The following is a 24,350-nucleotide window of genomic DNA, read 5'->3' on the forward strand; positions in this document are numbered from 1 at the left end:
TCAGCAGCCAGGCTAATTTCCTCAACCTCCCACCCCGCCATAAAGGTCTCCCCCTTGCTCTCACAGAGATTGTGGAGCACACAGCAAGCTGCTATAACAATGGGGATATTGGTTTCGCTGAGATCACAGCGAGTCAGCAAGCTTCTCCATCTCCCCTTGAGACGTCCAAAAGCACACTCCACCACCATTCTGCACTTGCTCAGCCGGTAGTTGAAGAGTTCTTTTTCAGTGTCCAGGGCACCTGTATAGGGCTTCATGAGCCAGGGCATTAGCGGGTAGGCTGGGTCCCCGAGGATGACTATAGGCATCTCCACATCCCCAACAGTTATTTTGTGGTCCGGGAAGTAAATACCTTGCTGCAGCCGTCTAAACAGACCAGAGTTCCTGAAAACACGAGCGTCATGAACCTTGCCCGGCCATCCGACATTGATGTTGGTAAAACGTCCCCTGTGGTCCACCAGTGCTTGCAGCACCATGGAAAAGTAGCCCTTTCTGTTAATGTACTGGCTGGCCTGGTGGTCCGGTGCCAGGATAGGGATGTGAGTTCCATCTATGGCCCCACCGCAGTTTGGGAATCCCATCGCTGCGAAGCCATCTATGATCGCCTCCAAGTTTCCCAGGGTCACTACCTTTGGCAGCAGTACATCAACGATTGCCTTGGCTACTTGCATCACAACAACCCCCACGGTAGATTTGCCCACCCCAAACTGGCTCGCGACTGACCGGTAGCTGTCAGGCGTTGCAAGCTTCCAGAGGGCTATGGCCACTCGCTTCTGGACAGTCAGGGCTGGTCGCATCCGGGTGTCATTGCGCTTCAGGGCAGGGGACAGCAACTCACAAAGTTCAAGGAAAGTTCCCTTCCGCATGCGGAAGTTTCGCAGCCACTGTGATTCATCCCAGACCTGCAGCACTATGCGGTCCCACCACTCAGTGCTTGTTTCCCGTGCCCAGAATCGCCGTTTCACAGCATCAACATGACCCATTGCCACCGTGATGTCCTCGGCGCTGGGTCCCCTGCTTTCTGAGAGGTCTGTGCTACTCTCAGACTTCAGGTCATCACCGCGTTGACGTAGCCTCCTCGCCTGACTTTTCTGCATCTGCCTCAGGGCAACCTGTATGATAAGCTGCGAGGCGTTGAGAGCGGCCACAACTGCAGCGATGGTTGCAGTGGGCTCCATGCTCACAGTGCTGTGGCGTCCGCGCTGTCAATGACTTGAAAAGTGCGCGAAATGATTTCCCGCCGGCGCTTTCAGGGAGGGAGGGAGGGCGGGAGTGATGGACGGATGACGACAGTTACCCAAAAGCACCCTGGCCCCTTTTTTTTTTACCCAGAAGGCATTTGCGGCTCCACCCAGAATTCCAATGGGCGGCGGGGACTCCGGGAACTGTGGGATAGCTGCCCTCAGTGCACCGCTTCCAATGTCGACGCTTTCCCCGTTAGTGTGGACTCACAAAGTCGAATTACTGTCCTTAGTGTGGACACACACGTTCGACTTTGCAATATCGATTCCAAATATTCGATTTAAGTAAAATCGAACTACTCTCGTAGTGTAGACAAGGCCTTAGACTAACAGAAGTATTGGGAGCATAACTAACAGACCTCGTTATCTCCATACTGATTTATATCTGCCTCTGGCAATTTCCATTACTTGCATCTGAAGAAGTGAGGTTCTTACCCACGAAAGCTTATGCTCCCAATACTTCTGTTAGTCTTAAAGGTGCCACAGGACCTTCTGTTGCTTTTTACAGATTCAGACTAACACAGCTACCCCTCTGATACTATAAGGCATGTTTTCTAATGCTTTAATCCTTGTCAGGGCTCTTTTCTGAACATGGTTTGATTTATCAACATCCTTCTTGAAAGGATTGAAAATCAACTATCTCAGGTTAAAATAGCAGTGAAGATATGTTTGAGTAGCAGCCGTGTTAGTCTGTATCCGCAAAAAGAACAGGAGTACTTGTGGCACCTTAGAGACTAACAAATTTATTAGAGCATAAGCTTTCGTGGACTACAGCCCACTTCTTCGGATGCATATAGAATGGAACATATATTGAGGAGATATATATATACACACATACAGAGAGCATAAACAGGTGGGAGTTGTCTTACCAACTCTGAGAGGCCAATTAATTAAGAGAAAAAAAACTTAGCCCAGTACAGACAGTTTGAGAAGAAGTGTGAGAATACTTACAAGGGGAGATAGATTCAATGTTTGTAATGGCTCAGCCATTCCCAGTCCTTATTCAATCCTGAGTTGATTGTGTCTAGTTTGCATATCAATTCCAGCTCAGCAGTCTCTCGTTGGAGTCTGTTTTTGAAGTTTTTCTGTTGTAATATAGCCACCCGCAGGTCTGTCATTGAATGACCAGACAGGTTAAAGTGTTCTCCCACTGGTTTTTGAGTATTATGATTCCTGATGTCAGATTTGTGTCTTGTTTGAGATTGGTCAGGCGCTTTACTCCTTCTGTGTGACTAGTGGTATGGCAATACACCTCTACCCCGATATAACACGAATTTGGATATAACGCGGTAAAGCAGTGCTCCGGGGCGGGGGACTGCACACTCCGGTGGATCACAGCAAGTTCAATATAACGCGTTTTTCACCTATAATGCGGTAAGATTTTTTTGGCTCCGGAGGACAGCGTTATATTGGGGTAGAGGTGTACTTCTGGTTAAAGCCTTGTTGCAGAAGTGGTCTTTGAAATGAGCGATAGTGGGAGGCTTGTTTTTGGTGTAAGCATTATTATAATTATTTGTATTACAGTAGTGCTAGGTACTGCAATCCTGGATCAGGACCCTGTTGTGCTAAGCGCTGTACAAACAGACAACAAAAAACTGCCCTTGAACCAAAGACTGTACAAAGTTACTTGGGAGATTAGGCGATACCAAGGAATGCAACAAAAGTAACAATTTGTGTATTTCTGAATTCTTGAGCCTTTATTACAAGGCATTCTAACCTGGAAATTGAAATGGTAAGGACATAAATTTCAGTCCATGTGGTTAGGGTGGGCAATAGCAGAGTTCCTTATCACATTTTTTTGAAAGATTTTCTTCCCAACAAAAGTGAAATCTGTGTATATGCTCATACAGGTATGTGTCTTGTGAAAGTCTTGCAGACTTTAGAATACACAGAACTGTATTTTGTAACCAGGTTACCATACGGTGGACAATGAATTTTCTATGCTTTCTTTTGGTTAAAAATGTTACTGGCTTTTTGGGGGAGGAAAGTGGGGTGGGGGGGGGAGTTAATTTTTTTTCACTTTGCCCTGCCACAAATTGTGTATTATATAACTAAATACAAAATTATGTGAATATCCAGTCTGTACAAAAAACATGTTTGTATTACCATTACCCTGTTGTACCTTTCTCTTCTCCCATCACTGTCTGTTTTACACCCATCTTCTTGTCATGTCTTAAAGTAGAACCAAGTTTCTTCGGAGCAGGAAGTTTTAGTTAAACAACAAATTCTTTACAGTGCCTGACGTTTTTGCCGGTCTCTTGATGCTTGTGAAATGCAAGTACTAAGGCTGTTTTAGATACAGTTTGTCTGTATCTGCTTTCTTTTGTAATGGGAAAGCAAACACATTTTTTTGTATTGAGGAAAAAGATGTGGAGAAAGGAGCTGTTAAAGACATGGAGAGCCTTGCCCCAGCTTGCACTTTTAGCTAGTCTGCTTTGCTTGTTGATAATTGGAATATAAATACATACTCCTAGCACTTCTACAGTGAGCATATATTGAGGACTGTGCTTCAGTAAAGTCAGTGATTATAGCTTTTCTACTGTAATCTACCTATGCTAGTATCTAGATAACTGTTTGATATACTCATAGCTATAATTGCCGCTCTACCACAAAGCAGGATGGTCTTCTTTGTCTATTTTAGGTACTTCCACGGTCCCAATTACCATAGTATTTGAATACCTCACAATCTTTAATGTATTGATCCCCACAACACTACTAAAGTAGGGAATTATGGTTGTTCCCATTTTATAGCTGATAAACGGAAATGCAGAGAGACTTTGCCCGAAGCCACAGAGGAATGTCAGTGATGGAGCAGGGAATTGAATGTGGGTTTTCCAACTCCCAGGCTAGTGCTACTGGATCATCCTTCTTCTCTTCTACTAGGGAAACTTTAATGTGTCATAAAGATGTCTCCCTCCAATTGCTAATGAAAATGCAGTGAGCTCAAATAGTACATTAATATATGGTCACATAATTAAAGTCTCTTGTAATGCATACATACAAGGGACAGATTGAAGATTGTGTGTGCACCCTTAGTTTGACATTTTCTGATATTGCTTGGGTATGTAATTTTAAATTTCTCTTAACTTCTTTTACATAGAATTTTGTAAATTTATTGTATATTATACTTGTGGATGGCAGGGTGGATAAAATCAATTTTTTTTAAAATCAAAAATTGGATTTTTTTGATAAAATGCTTTTTGAGGGAAAAAACCTATCTAAAGATAGTTTTACATTATAGCTCAAAGATATCTCATCATGGAATAGGGATTATAAATTCTAATTCTATAGTATGAGACGATATATTCATGTAATGTTTAAGAAAAGCTTTGTAAATGAGTTCCAATAGTTTGTGGATTAGGGACCCAATTTTACAGGGTTCCAGGGGCTTCTGTATAGATTATTTAGGTTAATCTTTCTATCTACCCAGTGGGACTCAGTGCTCCGTCTAGAAGATATCATCAGAAATGCTTAGTTTTGCAGTTCTCAAACTATGGATTTGTGTCTCCAGCGATAACATGCTTGGTAACAGCAAAAATGCTTTGAAATAAGTAAATATATATTATGGTCATACAAAGCACATGGGATCTTTATAGAGGAAGGTAAATATGTAGCATTTATTGAGAATACAACAGTTAGCATATGCTTTACACACACACACACACACACCCCCACCCACCCACCCTCTGCAGTGATGTTTATAGTTACCAGTCTGCTGTAGCTCTAGTCAATCTAATGGCCAGTTAGACTGAGCACGACTGTGGAGTTAGGTTCTGCTGGTCACGATCTGATGCTCCGAGGCCTTGCAGGACTGAACCCAGAGTTCCATGGCAAAACACCCCAGCTTTATAGTTGTAAATTCCCATTTAAGTCCAGGCATTTTGCAATGTCATCCTGTAATCATTAGTCCTTAAATGGTGTTGTCATTTGATGGTAATTGTCGGGCTTCCCATCGTTATCTCCTATTTGTTGTCTCACCTTCAAGGGTGCCTGCCTCACCTCTGAGGTCATCAATGCTGCTAACATGTTTAACATCGGATACAATGGATGTTTTCTGATTGTCTCTGGTCTTTCCAAGTCTCTCACTTCTTCTTGACCATCTGGACATTTGTGATGGCTTTCACACCTTATCTTTTCCTGATGCATGCATTCCTCATTCACACAAACAATCTCTTACAGAAACCTTCAAAGGTATACAGACAGCATTTTATATTCAGTAGAATACATTGTAAATCAAGCCTACAGTTTATATTGGGGCTTCAGGCCCTCAACATTGCTCTAATCTCTTTAACATAGATACACTACAAGATCCTGTTTTTTTACTTTCTAACCCTTAAAACAAAGAAATGTATATTTAACTAGAGTCCCTAATTTGTAATACATATAGGAAACCATAATAGACATTATAACTTATCCTAAAACAAAAAGGTGACCATAAACAGTCATAAGGATTGTTCTGGTCTTGCATTCCTTTCTGCTATTCAAAAAGGGTAGCTGACAGGATGAAATCAAATCATACATTAATTCTCATAGTACATTATAAAATCCGGCTCCTACATATAGAGGTGAGAAATAAGAGATCTCAACCCTATTGTCCTGCTGCAAATTTGTGTACACAGGTCAGTCCTTTACCTCTCTGTAAAAGTGCAAAGTTTCAAAATGTTCAATAAATAGAAGATTGTTGGGGGCGGAATAGATCTAGACAAGGAGAAGAAGTCTGGAGATAAATGTGAGAAGGGAGGGACAGGCAGTAGAAACAAAAGTGAAAGTGTTTGAACAGTATATTCCAGAAGTCTTGAGGTCTTTTGAGCGTAGCCTTCATTGATTTAAGATCTACCATACCATTCTCTCACTAGAAGGGAAAACCTATAATGGCAGCAGGCTGTAAAAAAGACCCAGTTTGGGAATATTTTAATGAAGTTCCTCTACTTGTGGGTAAGACAGGCGTGCGTGCAAAATGTAAATAGTGCAACAAAGAAATGCAAGGCCTGGTGATGTTCTCCTAATACAGTATGGCAAGAAAATCATCCAGATATTAATGATTAACCTGTTGAATTGGAGATTACCTCCCAATGACTTCATAAATATCTGCTTCAGTTACCTTTGGTAAATAAAATAACCAAACAATCAATCATTTTCTGATATAGCTGTAAAACTAATTTGAAAAGTTTTCAAAATAAATTACTTTAAAAATGTATAGCGTGTACCTTCTAAAAATGAAATGTACATCTATCTCTGAGTTGTGGAGTATATGTATTAAGGTTATAACAACCAACAAGAATGTTCTTTTATGTAGAAATCCATGATTAAATCGAGTCTTCCTGACTAGTGATTTTAAATCATGATTAAAATCAGTTTGATTTTAAATCAAATCCACCCTGGTGGGTGGTATTTAGAACTGCCCTTAACAATGGTACTTTTTTCAAAGGGGAAAAGGCAAAGTACCAAGAAGGAAAAAGGGAACCAGAAAATTGAATAAACAAGTATTGCCACACTATAAAAACTTCACAGAAATTCTTTGTTGAGAAGGGTGGCATAACTTTATCTTGTTTCCACTAGTCATAAATAAGTGAGTTTGTCACGGATTCTGTGATTTTCAGTGACCACCGTGACTTCTGCAGTGGTCGGTGCGGCTGGCCCAGGGGCCACCTGTGTAGTTTGGGCAGCCCATGGACCAGCAGCACTGACCGCTGCTGTGGCAGTCTCGGGCCACCCCCCAGCAGCAGCGGGAGTTTGGGTACGTGTGGGAGGGGGCTCAGGGCTGGGGGTTAGGGCGTGGCAGGGGGTGAGGGCTATGGGTGGCGCTTACCTTTGGGGGCTCCCCGGAAGTGGTGACATGTCCCTTCCTCAGCTCCTAGCTTCAGCCAGTGGGAGCTGTAGAGCTGGCACTTGGGGTGGGGGCAGTGCACAGAGATAAGAGCTGAGGGAGGGACATGTCGCAGCTTCTGGGGAACTGCGAGGAGCCAGGTAGGGAGCTTGCCAGCCCCCCTCCTCTACCCGGCACCAGCTGGATCCCCCTCTATAAGTAATCCATGTACTTTTCAGTCTACTGCTATAGATGTTACAGTACTGATTTTTTGATATTACTGTTTATTTATATGGCTTCAACGGTGTCCTAGGAGAAGTTAATATGAAGACCATATTCTTTGCCCCAAATAACTTTAGAATCTGAATAGACACAGGTAATGATGAGGAAAGGGATACATCAAAAAAGCAAAGTGAGAGAACTGATAGTGTGGTGAAGTTTAGCATATTTCTTGTTAATTTCACAATTTTTGTAACTCCTTATTTGTATATTCTATCAGTTTTGCTGGCTACTTTGGGGGAAGACTGGAGCATTTAGGCCTCGCTTCTTTAGAAAGAAGAGAGCTTTGAGGGGATTTGGAGGAGTCGGTTGAGGTAGCACATATTGAGTCAGGGGAGGGGATTTTATCACATGCTGTAGCATGCAAATAATAGAGAGACTGGAAGGAAAAGTTAATTGTGCAGCAGTTGACATTGCTGTAGGGATAAATAGGAGGATGTGGTTTAAGAGAGAGGTTACTTTTTATTCAACAATTCACATTGATTTCATTGGGATTTGTTGGTTCCCAGCATTCTGGACCTCCATCTACTATTTAGATGCCTAAATATGGTTTTGGGTACCTAAGTTTAAGCTTCTAATTTTGAAAATTTTGGCCTCCATATAAACAGAATTTTTGAAAGTTTTGCTGAACTTAAATGGGGAATAACTTTTTTAAAAAAATGCTTGGTGAAACAATATTTTTCTTTCAATCCTTCATGGCATTTTTGCTGTCAATTGAGCTAACTCATAAGTATCTGCCTGATGTAACTCTGATACTGACCAATTCATGTTGACTATTTTAAGAATAAAATTTACTATTTTTATTAATTCATTCTCTCTCAAAATTAGGTTTATGTATTCCAACAGACACGGTGGCAGGGACTAATTCTGCAACTTTAATTGAAAAGTTGTCTTTGTATTAGGTGCTTTGGCTAATAATGCCTGTAGTGTTGGGTGTCCTGCTTGTGACAATGTCTATATTGAACCACTGAAGATCTTGATTTATTCTCCAGGTACTGAAAGCTATAATTGCACAAGGGGCAGTAGAATAAAGAAAGACATTGTGTGTTAAGACTTAGTGTAAGCATGTACTGACAGGCCACCCACTTGGACATGAATGGCAGGGATTGAATTTGTGGGAGCAGTGGCAGTTTGCAGTACTCTCCCAAGCACTGCCCACAAAATAAATGATGTCCACATGAGATGCCACACACAGATTGTGCAGATATGCAAAATATGATCATGCCGGTCCCGTGAGCCCCTTGGGATCAGTTATCTGTAGTGGGGTCCAAATATACCCATAGGCTCTGCTGGGCTTCCCCTCAGTGAGACCATATTCCTGGCTAGTCGTCTTGAGCTTGGCTGTCCCTTAGTTGGGGGTTGAGGGGAGGAGAAGGAGGAGGGTTCAGATGCGTTGCTGGGCTTTTTGGGTTTGGCTCTTACTTGTAGGTAGTTGATAAGAAAAGTTACAGAAATCCGGTAAAAATCCATGGCTGGCAAGGCTAAGGAGAACAAGAAACTTTGTAAGTATATCAGGAACAAAGGAAATCCTAACAATAGTGTAGGTCCATTAGTAGATGGAGACAGTAAAATTGTTGTTGATGATGCAGAAGCATTCAAACATATTTCTATTCGTTATTTGGAAAGAATTCTGAAGTACGAATATCACACGAGGATGATAAACTTCTCAATCCACTTTCAACTAAGGAGGATATTAAACAAGATCTAAGAGGGATAAACATTTTTAAATCAGCAGGTCAGGAACTGATCCCCAAGAGTCCTAAAAGAGCTAGCAGAGGAGATCTCTGACCCGCTGATATTAACTTATAATAAATCTTGGAACTTCTAGAAGAGTGCAAGAAGGCTAATACAATGCTAATTTTCAAAAACGGCAAGCAGGATAACCTGGATAATTATAGGTCAGTTACACTCATGTTAATAGTGAACAAAATAATTCCTAGAAAAAGCTAATACGGGATCCAGTGAACAAGGAATTAGTTTGGTAATATTCATGCCAATCAATATGCCTTTATGGAAAACAAGTCATGTTAAACCTGTTTTCATTTTTTGATGAGATTACAAATTTGGTTAATAAAGGTAACTGCATAAATCTAATATGTAGGAACAAAGAAAGTAGGCCATACCTACATGATATGGGATTCTGAAAAAGGTCCTGGGGGATAATCAGCTGAACATGAGCTCCTAGTGTGATGCTGTGGCCGAAAATGGTAATGCAGTCCTTGAATACATAAACAGGGAAATGTTAAGAAGGAGTAGAGAAGTTGTATTACCTTTGTATTTAGCACTGATGTGATCACTACTGAAACACTGTTTCTGATAATTCTGGTTTCCACAGTTCTGGTTTCCCCAGTTCAAGAAGGATATTGAAAAATTGGAGAGGGTTCAGAGACGGGACATGAGAAAGATTAAAGGATTAGGAAGCATGCCTTATACCTGTGGTTCAAAACCTTTCCAGACTACTGTACCCCTTTCTGGAGTGTGAAGCCTGAGACCTATCCCCATTGCCTAAGAGTGTAACTTAGGGTATGTCTACACTGGCACTTTGTCAGCAAAACTTTTGTCCGCAAACATTCCACCCCCCTCCCCCCCCGAATGACAAAAGTTTTACTGACAAAAAGCGCCAGTGTGAACAGCGTTTTGTCAGCAGGACAGCTGTCTTCTGCTGACAAATAGCAGCTACACTGCACGGCTTTTAGTGGCACGGAGGTAGCAGCACAGCTGGGTCGCTAAAATCTCTCTAGTGTAGCCATAGCCTCAGTTTCATGGGGCCCCCTATGACGTGCAGCCCAGGCAGTTGCCCTGCTTGCCACCCCCTAACGTTGGCCCTGCACTTGTGACCCCCACAAACTAGTCCTGCAACCTCCAGATTGAAAAACACTGATCTAGATGAATTGACTTACCCCCAGCAATACATGTACCCCAGGTTGAGAACCACTGCCTTATAGACTCAAAGGTCAATCTATTTAGCTCAACAAAGAGGAGACAAGGGGTGACTTGATCAGTATGCAAGAACCTACGTGGGGAAAAGATATTTCAGTCTAGCAAAGAAAGGTGTAATACCAGTTGCTGGAAGTTGAAGCTAGACAAATTCAGACTGGAAATAAGGCGTAAAAACAATGAGAGTAATTAACCACTGGAACAATTTACCAAGGATCATGGTGGATTCTCCATCACTGACTATTTTTAAATCCAGACGGGATGTTTTTGTAAAAGATATGAGCTCTAGGAAGTATTTTTTTTTTTTTTTTTTTTTTAATTGGGAAGTTCTGTGTCCTGTGTTATGCAGTAGGTAAGATGAGATGATCAAGGGTCCCTTTTGGCCTTAGAATTTGAGACACTATGCTAACGTTGGGAAATACTAAATGCAATTTGTTCTTAGTCTGAAAAAGACTAGAAAACATGCCATATAGTGAGAGACTCAAGGAGCTCAATCTATTTAGCTTAACAAAGAGAAGCTTAATGGGAACACAAATTTGGTGATAGAGGGCTCTTCAATCAAACAAAGATATAACAAGATCCAATGGTTGGAAGTGGAAACTAGACAAATTCAAACTAAAAATAAGGTACAATTTTAAAAAAAGGAGGGGGGGCTCATATCCTTTGGAACAAGTTACCCAGGGTTGTGGTGGGTTCAGTGGATTCTTCATCCCTGGAAATCTTTAAACCTAGATTGGACATTTTTACAATGGCAACTCTACACTACAAGATTAAGTAAACTTAAGTTATATCGACGTACAGCCACTGCAGTAACTAAATCCATTTTTCATGTTCACGCTAGGTTCATTCTCTTGGCAGTGTGCCTCCTCACCAAGAGCATTTCCAGCAATTTTAACTGACAGTCCGGAGCCCTATCGCCTGGGGCTGACCCTGCGTTGACCTAAATACACCAACCTAAGTGCTATGCCTCTCGCAGAAGAGGAGTTAAGTCTGTGTAGTTGGCAACTTACATTGGTGGGAGCAACATTGTAGTGTAGACGCTTACGGAGTTACGTTGACATAAGGTGCCTTACATCTACCTAACTTTCTGTAGCATACACCAGGCTAAAAGTGATGCTTGCTAGTTCAACCACAGCTATTGGACTTGAAGGAGGAATTAATTAATGAAAGACTTGTGGTCTGTCGTGTTGGAGGTCTGTCTAAATGATTACCATGGTCCTTATTTCTCAAAATCTATGAATAGATCATAAAAGGAACCTTGGTATGTTAGTGGGAGTTATCTTTTTGAGGAGATGTGACTATGATCGTTAGACCACGTGGCCATATAAGTCAACAGGGATGATGTCTGTTTACAGAACGGTAAAGCTTTCTCTTTTGTTTATAAAATAAATGAAAGAGCCCCTGAATTTCAACTGCTCAGCAGTCTTCTGTCGGTTGATTAATAAAACTGTTGTTTCCCAAAATTCAAAACTGAGTTGCTTTTGCTCTAAGTGCTATTTCTAAAGGGATAACAATGGTAATAAAATTGAAGCTTTCATACAAAGCCAGGTCAAGCAAATAAATTTCAAACTATGAGTTGGTTGTTAGTTGCTTGGTAAAGTGCTTATTATCCCCCCCTCTCCTGGTGTGTGTGTGTGTGTGTGTGTGTGTTGGTGTTTAAATAATGTTGCTGGAAAAGTTTCCTGGAAACTTGAAATTTCATAAGAATAGTATAACTACTGTGTGTCCTTTGGAAGTAAGCAACATGTAAATGACTGCATTCTTGAATGTTTGCTCACTGTTCATGTTTGTTGTATGGCTACACATCACAACTTTTTTTTTTTTTTTTTTACTCTTTATAGGTCCTGCTGGGGACTTGCATCTGGCCTCAATGTGAAATTAAGGTAGAAAAACACATCTTCATATGTGTTTGCTAGTAGGATTTAGTTTATTCACTGGTCATGCCTGAAGAGTGATGTTCGTCTCTAGATGGCTAACTGCCAGGAAATATAAATGATTGTCCTAGAAGTCAAGCCTCTCTCCTATTTACTGGAGTGAAAATCACCTCCAGATATCGACGGAATATCAACTACAGAAAATGCTTCACGTTATAAGGATGCCAACCACCTAGATTCATGCGCCCTATCTGTACAATTGTTGTGGATGGTTTGCCATCTGAAAGCTCCTCAAGCTCTTATCCAGGCCCTGTATCTGTTTCTGAAATGTCTCTGCTTCATGCTTTGGGCCCAGTGCAGACCTGGCTGGGACAAGAGCTAGAGAAGTGTGGCATTGATGCCATGATATATACTCGGTATGTCCTCAGTCTTCTGCTGCATGATAGCTATGACTACGACCTGCAGGAACAGGTATTTACATATTTTAGATGTTGTCCAGTGAAAATGGATGCTTGTATCTCTTATGTATTGTGTATTATACATTGGATACAGTTTGGATGTTTTAAATGTATTTCATCATTGAAAAACCATGACAGGATCCGATTTGATTAGATGAAAAATTAAGTTTGATGTAGGTAGCTTACTATAACAGCAGATATACTGCATTAAAGAATTTTATCACTTCTTGACTTCTATTACATTATGAAATTAGACCTTTGTAATCAACACTGGTATTTCATGAAATATAAAAATAGAACTTTGACATACATCCATTGGCTGCACTAATTTGGTTGTAGAGATTTCTATAAATTGAGAGAGCCTTGCCAACACGGGTCAAATTGGGCTGGATCATGGTAATTTGTAACCCCTTTTCCTGATGGATGCATTCTTTTACTCCAGAATGTATGCTGGGATCGGGGATATGTAGGGTCTAGTTTTTGTGTTTATAGGTCTGCAGATAACTTGAAACAAAAAGCTGAGGTATGAACTGCATTTAATTTAATGGGATGTTGGCTGTGTAGCCTAATAAAGAATATACAAAAAACTGGCTGTGAAATAGTTGCTCCGTTCATGACTCAAATCCACAAGAACAAGGAAATGAAAAGTTAAGCCGCCTAACACTATGTATAACTTCTGTTCCTCCACCCACAGGCGCAAAACTTACTGTCAACTGTGGGGCATCACAGACGATGCACTGCAACCTTAATTTTGCCCACAACCTTTCCTTTTCCACCCTCCATTATCCAACTACTCCTTCCTAACAATATTAGGTGTAATGGTGTGTTGATTGTGGTGGGTATGGGGAGAGAGAAGAGAGGTGGCTTGGTAAAGGGTGTGATAGAAAGCTGGCATCCACGAGGCAGGGATTAGGTTGTGGTGTGTGGTTCATGCTATAAGGTAGTTGTGATGATGGTAAGGGATGTGCTTCTGGGTGGAAAAGTATGAGGTATTATCAGATGGCTTAACTTGTCATATCCATGGGGGTGGTTTTGAGTTTAGTAGGTACAGAGTGTGTGATAGCAAGTCTAACAATCAAAATGAAAGTTTTTTTTATGTATTTCCCACTGGTGGGGTTTTTTGTTTGTTTGTATTTTTTAAGCTTAAGCAGGTGCAGGGATTTGGACCTGTGGAGGGAGTCTAAAGACAGCCCCTGCCAAAGATTTTATGCACAAGGAGTTGCTGCTGCACATAAGGTCTTGTGTCTTTACTTTAAAACCTTTTCTGTTATGCACAGTACACTTGCACATAATATGCATATCTCTTGGTGCATAAATTCTTGCTTATGAATTATAGCAGCCAAAAATGACCTGAAATTCAGTTAATACCCTTCCTCCCCCCCCCCCCCAAAAAAAACAAAAACAAAACCCAAACAAACAAAAATGCTCTGCGTATTGAACCAGTTTTGCTCAGGATACATTGTCTGAGTGCCAAGGAAATAGTTCAACCAGAATCCAATTTCTGACCAACAAAAGCTGCACAGAAAATTCAAAGGGCCTAAAATTTAACACTCTGAAATCTCACAGGAGACTGCCACCTACTGTTAGAGGAAAATACAGATTTATGCCCCATTTTAAGCCCACTTTGAAACACAAGCCTAACTATACAGTTGCTACCAGGCACCTCCATAATGATGATGAAGTGTCAAAATTATTCATTATTTATCAGAGCTTGCAAAAAGCAGGATAATCGTAATTTGAAGATCTGTACAACTTACTGTGAATGATTTTTTCATTTTGGTGCCTTGGTGCCTCAACTAGGTACAGCTTGGGTTGTGAGCAGAGCTTGGAAGAATGCTGCCACTTTTTAAATCCTCCACCTGTGCCCCCTAATCTAACACTAGGATCTAATGAACCACAGGGGAGGAATAGAGCACAGGAGCCATCTGAATGCTCTCAGGTTATCTGGAGTGGCTCACAAATGGGTGCCAACCTCAAAATTAGGTTACAAATCAGGGCACAAACCCCAAACTGGTTGTGTTATACTTGGATTTCACCAACCAAGTATCAAGTGTGAACTCCTCTAGCACTATAACAGCCTTAACAAGGAGTTGCAGACAGTCCCCTTGGAAACTCTGGTCTATCTTACCATCCAGGCAAGCCTGTCTTTGTAATAGATGGTCCCTTACACCAAAAATCACAATATTCAGGTTTCTCCCAGCCTCAAAGGAACAGTCACTTACACCACGTGAATTGTAGCTTGTCTTTGGTGAGAGAGCTAATTCTTGTAGCCAATTGTCAGGGGGTCCATTCACTTTGTGGCACCTCCTCCTGGCCATCCTGGGGATTAGCTTTGCTAGGTGCTATGCCCCCCTCTGGTGGTTCCTCTCCTGTCGTCCTCTTGCTCCAGGAACCGCAGTCTCCCCTTCGTGAATTGGCCCTCCAGCCAGGTCACTATCTGTGTTTTCCCCCTTTCAGCTATCAAATTCCTGCTTGGCAAATGGACTCAGGCAGTGTTTCTGCTCATTGCCTCCGCAGTGTCATTTTGTCAGCAGCTGGTATGGGGACCACAGCCCACCCTCTACTTCAGGTCCTGGCTCAGGGGCCTCTCATGAGCAGGCAAGGTTTGACATACCCCAGACCTCACTGCTTTTCCCTTGAGCCTTTTCCTACCTTCCTGGCTCTCCCTCTTCTCTGGGTTTCCCAGCCCAAACACCCCCTCCCAGGTTACTTGCCTCTAGCCCCAGACACACCTCCTTTCTCCCACAAAGTGAGACTTCTGCTCTCAGCTCCTGGGCTTTATACAGGCCTGACTGTTCCTGCCCAGCTGAGCCTGCTTCCAGTCAATCCCTGCTCCCTGGCTTCTGCTGCAGGTGCAGCCTGGGTAGTTAATTGGACCTAATTTACCCTCTCAGGGTCAGTGTGTGGGGATCCATCACACTAATCCTATGTTAACCTAACTAAAGATTTATTAACTGGGGGGGGGAAATGAGTTATTTATGAGGTAAACATACACAAATGAGCTAGTCTTAAATTTCAAAAGGTTAATAGAAGCTGGTGTAATGTGCAAGCTTTATATGTCTTTAGGTGTAATCCAAGTTAAGCAGTATGGGGATCTCTTGCTTAGGCTTAGAAATAGTGCCCACTCCAAATTCCAAGCAGCATAGTGATCCAGTTCCTTCTGGTCAGGGATTTTATTCACTTCCACAAATCCTCATCCAATCACACTTTGAACTCTGGGGGAAGTCCCAACTTCATTGGTGTGGAAGGAGCAATCAACAAAGTCTTTGTCTGGTGTATACAGGCCTTTTATTGGGCAGGAGATGGCACCTTTTGTGGTAAACTAGTATTTCACACTTGGTAATGCTTCTCTCCTGAGTGTATGGGGTTTAGGGTGACCAGATGTCCCGATATTTGGGGCTTAGTGTTATATAGGTGCCTATAAACCCTCCTCCAACCCCCCACCAAAGAGAGGGTAGCTAAAATCCGCCTTGCCCAGCACACCAACTAGTTAACATCTGTATAATCTACTTGTGGATATATCTCAAGTGGACAAAGCTTGAAAGAGTACAACTTCTCCTTCCACTTTGATCCTTATAAGGAGCCTTTGTGATACTTCTGCCCTCTATCCCACACAACCTTTTCTTAAATTGGATAAGCATCTGTTTTCCTTCAAGTGATTGTGCACATATACATTCCACTGTAAGTTTTGTGTGCCTATTATTCCTGGGGGAATTCTGCGCCAAAAAAAAAAAAAAATTTGCGCACAATATTTTAAAATTCTGTGTATTTTATTTGTCAAAACAGCACAATATAATCAGACCAGTTTCAATTATTTTTGGTTATTTATTTCAAAATACCAGTCAGCAAGTATGTCTGTAACAATTCAGACAATACAAAAGATTCAAGAAATGTTTTTTGACATAGATTCCTTACTAGGCATACTAATACAGAACTGAGTAATAATTCATTTAAACTACAATACAGAACCTCAGAAGCAGAGTTAAGGCTTGGGGGAGTTAGGGGTAATGGAGAAGTTGAGGGAGAGGGAAGTAAATTGCTGGGAAGGAACCTAGGTGTGAACTTGGATGGTTGTTGGGGATGGGTGGGAAAAGTATGGAACGGGTTTTTTTGGGGGGGGAGGTGGCGGGGAGGGATTGTTAGGGAGCTTCCCCCATGCAGACCCTGGCTGACCCCTAGCTTCTCCCATTCAGTCAGGCACATCTGCCCCGTCCCCATGTGTTCCTGCACCCCATGTGTCCTTGCACCCCCATCTACATGTGTCCCTCCACCCCCACTCAGACACCCCCTCCCCCTTTCCCTATGTGGCCCTGCACCCTCTCCCATGTCCCTTTGTGGTTCTGTATCCCCTCCCTGCCCCATCTGTCTATGCCCCCACCCAGACACTTCCCATCCCTATGTAGATCTGCACCCCTCCCCCATCATCATGTGGCCGTGTACCTCCGGCCCACTGTGGCCCTGTGCTTCCACTCCCATTCAGTGCCTGCCCCAGTGTATCCTCCCTCACTAGCCCTTATGAGCTACTGTCTGACCTCCCCAGCACCCCACGCTGTCTGTCTCCCCATAGCCCCAGTTTCCTGACCTGACCTGCTGTGAAGAAGGCAGGCTCTGTCTCTTCCCTGTAACAGTACAGACAACAAAAACGATTCAGGAACTGGTTTTTGACATATAGATTCCTTATTTGGCATATTAATACAGAACTTTGACTAATAACTCATTTAAACTACAATACGGAAACATATTTCTCGCATGCCTCAGAAGCAGTGAGTCGGGAGGAATGGAGGGAGAGGGAAGTAATTGCTGGGAAAGAGTCTGGGAATGAACCTGGGGGGCAGTTTGTTATGGGTGGGAGAAGTAAGGAACAGTTTTGATTTTTGGGAGGGCAGGGGAGTAAGGATTGTTAGAGAATTGGGGTGCCTCCTCCATGCAGACCCTGGCTGACCCCTCTCCCATTCAGTCAGGCACCTGTGCTCCTGTCCCCATGTGTCCCTGCACCCCCACTCCCATTCAGTCCCTGGTTGAATGTCACACCACTAGCTCCTGTACCTCAGCCCCAGTCTGTCCCTCGCTGCAGCAGCCCCATGTGCCTCACTCTGTCCGTCTCCCCATATTCCATGCTGCCTCCACCTGGCCCTGTGGGCAGGGTGCTGTGAGGAAGGCAGCTTCTGCCCTCTCCCTCTCCACAGCTGGCTGCTCTGGCCCATGAATCAGCTGCCCTCTTTTCTAGCACCACATCCGCCCCTGGTGGGTGAAAGGTGTAATTGCAGCATGACCCTTCTCATGGCTTCCCAGAACAATCAATTATTCTGCAGGGGAGGAAAAATCTGTGGGGGACATTAATTGTGCGCTTGCACAGTGGTGCAGAATTCCCCCAGGATCATCTCTTCATGCTCTCAGGAGAAGGCATAAAAGGGACATGGTCACCACCTCCCTTTAAGGCTTTGTCTACACTAGCGCTTTTGTTGGCAAATTTTTGTCGGTGAGAGTTGTGAAAAAACCACACCCCTGCCTGACATAAGTTTCACCAACAAAAGCGCCAGTATGGACAGTGCCATGTCAGCTGGAGTGGGTCTCTGGCTGACATACAACTGCCGCTTATTAGGGCTGGTTTAATTATGCTGGCGAGAGAGCTCTCTTCCACTGGCATAGAGACGCTACGCAGGAAGCCTTAAGGTGTGAAGTGTAGATGTAGCCTAAGTTCCTTCTCACCCACTGAGATACAAGTTGTATTTGCTTCGATAAGCAATTTTCAGAACTTTGATGAGCATAGTTATTGTTTTAGTAGTTACCTGGAGGATTTATTATGAAGAAATCCCTGGGAATTAAGTAGTGTGCCATGTGCAGGGCCATTTTTCCTGTCACAGATAGATACAAGAGTTGCTTGATTTGTCTGGGTGAGGGCCATCTGAGGGACAAACCTCTTTCCCCACCAGGACTAAAAAAGAGGGACATTCATCTTGAACTTCACCTTGTGAAAGAGGTGCATCCTGAGTCAAGCCCCCACCATGATGCAGGGGACTCAGGATCAACCAGGAGTCCCCCTACAACTACTTCTGATTCGAAGCACAAGTCTGGTGACAAATGTCACACTTTCTCTTCACTATCAGGCTCCCTGAATCACTCTATGCATTCTGATGCTGACAAAAGCAAGAAGTCTTGGACTTTATGCAGAAAATCTGGTAAGCCCTCAGGTGCCAATGTAAGGTTCACAAATTCAAACACTCGTCAGTCCTTTTTGAGGCAGCACTGTCAATTCCAGCTCTTCACCCGGGCCGGTCCCTCTTTCGCTCCACCCGTACTGTTGGTACACTTACCTGAAGTGCCTTCCATTCAATGAGCCTACTTGTCCTCAAGGATCTCTTTTGCTTTTCCTGACTGGACTCTCCTTTTATGCAACCAATGACGGAGTCCTCAGCTCCATTGATGCAGCCACTCCAGTCCATTTCAACTCTGTCAGAGTTTGCCAGCTTTCTGTGCACCCTCACTCTCACTTTCTTTGGAGCTTAATGTGTTTCCCATAGCCAGACTACCTAGAACCCAAATGGTAACTGTTGCTCCCTATTTTAAGGAGGCTTATATTTCTTCTCCTGACTCTGAAAGTGAGGAATTTGTCTTGCCATTGCGATTGTTTAGATCATCTTACAGATCTTTGAATACTGAGATCTAAAGGTCAGGACTGGCTATTTTATAGGGAAGTCCTGGCATGGGGTCCCCGTCATAGATGGCTCAACCTATGCAGTAGCCTCTCTGACCTTAGTGGTATTGGGCTGCTCCAAGAGACTGTAGACCTCCATCATGGTCATGCTCATGCTCTAGGAGGAAGTATTCTACTCCCCTGCGACTGGAAACCTCTACTTGACATCCTATTACCATCCCTCAACCCTCTGGACCCCATGGAGGAGGGAGAATTAATGGAGGAAACCTTATCTTCCTCACCATCTTTCTTCATCTTCACCATGTGTAGCTGTAACTCCAGAGTCCTTTTCTCCCCCAGAGGACTTCATAGGTTTTCAGATTCTCATGAGGAGTGTGGCCACTTCTCTAGAGGTGCAGGTGGAACTTGTGCACAAGAATCTGCACATTCTCCTAGATATTTTCCATATGTGCACCACGATCACGAAGGCAAATTCTCGTGAAGAAAGAAAGCTGGTTGGCGCGCATTCAGTTCCATCAAGGATGTTCTCCAAGGAAAAATCAACAGGGCAACACATGCCAACCTTTTCAACTCAATAGTACTGCCGGCAATGTGGTACGGCTGCAAAAATGGGCGCTGATGAAGATAGTTTGTCACAGAGAGGACGATGGAAAGAAGAATTCTGGAGATTTCAATCTGTGACCGAGTCCCCAATGAAGTGATGAGACAGCAGAGTGGAAATCAGTGGACTGCAGCTGTTACTGAGTGGTATCCATGGGAACTGAAACAACCACTCGGCCAACCCCCAAAGAGATGGGAAGATTTTTATCATGAAAAGGCATGGTTGCACAGGGAGAAGGAAGGCCAGGATAAGAGAGGAATGGAAGACGTTATGATTGGTGCAATCTAGATGAGGGCTGAAGAACCAATTGATCAAGCTCCTGCCTCAGGAAGGACTCGGCTTCCCATCAATGAAGCCACTGAAAACTCTCCTGCACACACTAACCTCTGTACCTCCTACAGCCAAGCATGTGGGCTGTTCATTCTTCGGTGGTCACAGCTTCTAATGAGCAGTCCCTTCAATCCCACCATAAGGCCGCTCTTCTGGATAAGGAATTTAAAAGGCTGGATTCCTACAGCTGAAAGGTTTATTCCACTGCTACTCTTCAAATGATTAACTAATTATCATCGTTCATGGGGAATAATTGCAATCCCCGATCCCCATCACGAATGGGGTTCAGCGGGTTACCCGCACCTGTCGGCGTAGGGTAGACACACGCTGAGCCAGTCAGTGTAGCGCGCGTGCAGCCCCGGACATCTAAGGGCATCACAGACTTGTTATTGCTCAATCTCGGGTGGCTGAACGCCACTTGTCCCTCTAAGAAGTTGGACGCCGACCGCTCGGGGGTCGCATAACTAGTTAGCATGCCAGAGTCTCGTTCGTTATCGGAATTAACCAGACAAATCGCTCCACCAACTAAGAACGGCCATGTGTCAAAATATAGTTTTATTTAATTTCTCTGCGGTTTTTAAATTTGCTGACAAGTTGCCAGGGGCATATAAGGAATAGTTTTTAGCTTTGGTTTCAGAGGGATATTTTACAGCTCGTACATCCCTTTGGGTAGTAACAGACACCCCTGATACACAGCCTTGTGTTCCATAGTCACTGTAGTCTTCATGCAGAACACAATAGAAAACTTAAATTTTGAGATCCCAAACTATATTCTACTAAAACAGATGACACTTGGACTCTCCTGCAATAATTCGTTTAAGAGTTTATGCGCCAGTTACAAAGAGGAAACTGTTTAGGCCACAAACTTATTCCAGACCTCCTCCAGACTTACCCTGCTATCTTCACTGTGCTGCATGGATGGGAGATGCTCTACGGTTGACTTACCTTACTCTTCTCGGGGAGCTTGAGTACCATAGTTGTTCGGACAGCGCTCTGCTGTTGATTTAGCGAGTCTTCACTAGACTTGCTAAATCAACACCCCCGCATTGATTGCGGCATTGTCGATCTCCCTGGTAGTGAAGACAAGCCCTTAAAGAAGGTCTTCCCTTCCCATTCCCAATACACCTTCTCCCTGTTTTTTCGGGGACCCTTCTCACAAGGTGGTGTTTCTTCAGGAAGTTCAGTTTCTTCTAGAATTGGGAACAATAGAAGTTCCTCACCAAAACAGGAAAAGGCTTTTATTCCTGGTACTTTCTGATCCTAAAGAAATCTTATGGTGTCGGTCCATTCTAGATCCATGAAAGCTGAACTATTTCATCAAGACAATCAAGTTCAGGATGGTCACCCTCGCTTCTGTTATCCCTTCCCTGGAGATTGGTATGCTGCCCTTACCTTACAGGACTCATACTTCCATGTAGTGATACCCCCTTGCCCCTTTCTAGAAGAGGAAAAATTACTTACAGGAATCTTTGTGTCTCTTAAATGTCTGGGAATTTTTTTCTATAGGAGGTGTGATATGTTCTTGGTTTGCCATCTGGGCAACCTCTTCTATATGGATTCCTAAGCTGGAATCTAAGGAAAAAATGTGCATATGTTTTGTGCATTTAGGAGGTAATGGGTATGATTACTTTTTGCTCTTGATAGAAATTGACCCTGAGTTGCTTGTGGCTGGAGCATGCTCTGTTGAGCAGTGCCTTTGAGCCACCTACAGGTGTTTTTAGTGGGCCAAGAATCCAAAACCATGGGAGTTCCCAAGTGACTTGTACTGGAGGCATGAGGCCCAGAGTGAGAATCCTTCCAGATCTTGCCTGTGACTCCGTTTCTTTGAAGATAAGGAATGTTTCCTTCTGGGCTGAGATAAGCATAGAAAATGTCATCCTAAAAGGACACCATCTTTGAAGTTTCATTAGTAACTCTAAGAGCAATATTGACTAGATCATCTTGACCTGTGGCATTCACTATCTGTGAACATCCTTTGATAGTTCAATATGTATGTACAGTGAGATAACTAATTAGTACAATCTTTATCTGTACTTATATGCACAGGGGTGAGTTATGGTTTCCATGGGATCCATTGCTCTGAATTTCCTTTTGACATATTTATTTTATTCATTTAAATTCTCAACCATAGCACTGCATTGATGTAGTTTCTCCATTACATTAATATGTTTACCAAGCTGTTAAGTCCGGTTCTGTTCTTTTGAGTTCTGCTATGGAGGCAGAATCCAACCTGTTTGCTATACCTGAGTAAATGACTATTCACCCAACAGTTCTGTACAATTTCTGCCTTTATTTAGCAGGAGAGTCAATTTACTCTCTCAATATTAGTTTTTGTAACACCTGGTTAGTTTTACTAGTCATATAACTTCATACTGGAAAGAACAAGACAAGCGGAATTTGTTTTGTTTCACCGGATAAATAGTGTGAATTATGGATTTATAATACCTTGCAGGAATTCTGCTGCAAGTCAGTGAGAACAGAGTCATTGTGACTTGTGCAGCTTCCAGATACCTGAGATGTAACTATAATCTACATAATTCAAAATGTTTGTTAGAACCATATAGACAAAGAACCTTAAAACAAACATAAACTCATTCCTTTATATAGGCCCAACACAAGGTGCCACTTTCTGCTCTGTTCCTCAGAATGGATATCTGTAGCTGCTGACTCATCTTCCCTCCCTCCTCCTCCTTCCCTCTTTGTTAACCACTGCCAGACTCGTTTTTTTGTCTCTTGCTCCAGCAAATCATTAGTGCTGCTGGAAGGTTTTGCTACTCTTGTACCCTTGATTTGGCAGAGTCTTGCAACTTAAAAAACTGTCACACCCATTAATTATAAACCTTTATTTATATGGATTGCAAGGGGTTTAACACGATATCTGTATGTTGGTTTATTGAGGATTGAATTTTTTTTTTAAGTACTCCAAAGCATCGGAATTGCTGGAACATAAAGAATTACAAGGTTTTGGCAGTCTTGTTAAGAGTGATAAAGTATATGAATTATAAGATTGGCTATGGTAACACTAAGTTGTCCCATTTTTAAGACCTTGCTTCTGTACCTTCCACAAAACTTGGTATATTCAACATTTTATACAAAGTTAAATTTCCCACTGTAAAGTTGTCCAGTTACTAAGAGGTTTCTGGTGGTTAAAATGGGACATTGGAAAGTGGAAATTGGGCTGCCTAATTCAGATACACAAGTCCTGATTTTCAGAGGTGCTGACTGCTACAGCTCCCATTGGCTTCAGTCTTGGGTGTATGGGGCACCTCTTGAAAATTGAAGGTTAGATTTCTAAAATTGGGTACCCAAAAAATCGAGGCTAACATTGAAAATTTGGGCTTTATCATTGCTGTATTTCTGTGGTTTTTTTTTCCCTCCATCTGTAAAATGGGAATAATACGTGTCTTTGTAAAGTGCTCTGAGATCTTCTAATGAATGGTACTATGAAAGTGCAAAGTTATATAAACTCTAATTTCAAAGTAACCGTTATTATGAAGTGCTATTTCTTCAGCTCTGTATAAATGAGTCATGCCGTTATGAATACTTAGTTTAAAAACTAGAGTAAAGGTAGTCTCATGGTGTACTTACTGAGGACCAAATCAGGGAGGGTAGCGCGGAATGCAAGTGCTTGCTAAGACAGCAGTGGGAGGCAGTGTTGCTGTCCCTTGGTGAAAGTGAGCAGGAGAGAGACTTGGCCATAGAGAGACAACAGAAGAATAAACACCGCTTTGCGCTTTCTTGATCAGTTAAGAATAGCCATCTTGTACCCACTGGTTAGTGAATATAAGAATGACCATAGTGGGTCAGGTAAATGGTTCATCAGTCCAGTATCCTGTCTTCTGACAGTAGCCGGTGCCATCTGCTTCTGAGGGAAGGAACTGAACAGGGCAATTTATCGAGTCATCCAGTCCTAGCTTCTAGCAGTCAGAGTTTATGGATCCCCAAAAAGCATGAAGTTGTATCTTTGACAGTCTTGGCTAATAGTCATTGATGGACCTATTCTCCATGAACTTAACTAATCCCTTTTCAAACCCAATTATACTTTTGGCCGGCACATCATCTCCTGGCAATGAGTTCTACAGGTTGACTGTGCGTTTGTGAGAAGTATTTTTTTGTTTGTTTTAAACCGACTGCCCATTAATTTCATTGTGTGACCCCTGGTTCTTGTG

At 42.7% G+C, this 24,350-nt stretch overlaps 1 protein-coding gene across 4 annotated transcripts in view; it reads left to right on the forward strand.

Moving 5' to 3' along the window:
• KIAA0232 (KIAA0232 ortholog) overlaps positions 1 to 24,350 on the forward strand; it is a 108,723-nt gene that overhangs the window by 18,444 nt on the left and 65,929 nt on the right. For 2 of the 4 annotated variants that reach the window (XM_034772931.1, XM_034772930.1), the window contains exon 2: positions 12,105 to 12,608. The exons of 1 other annotated variant lie outside the window; for it this stretch is intronic. In XM_034772931.1, coding sequence (XP_034628822.1) covers positions 12,378 to 12,608 — 231 coding nt within the window. In that variant the 5' untranslated portion in view covers positions 12,105 to 12,377. The remainder of the gene's footprint in view (positions 1 to 12,104; positions 12,609 to 24,350) is intronic. One more of the 4 variants, XM_034772932.1, reaches the window with a different exon arrangement.

The sequence above is a fragment of the Trachemys scripta genome, chromosome 5, assembly GCF_013100865.1.
Source record: "Trachemys scripta elegans isolate TJP31775 chromosome 5, CAS_Tse_1.0, whole genome shotgun sequence".
Lineage (NCBI taxonomy): Eukaryota > Metazoa > Chordata > Testudines > Emydidae > Trachemys > Trachemys scripta.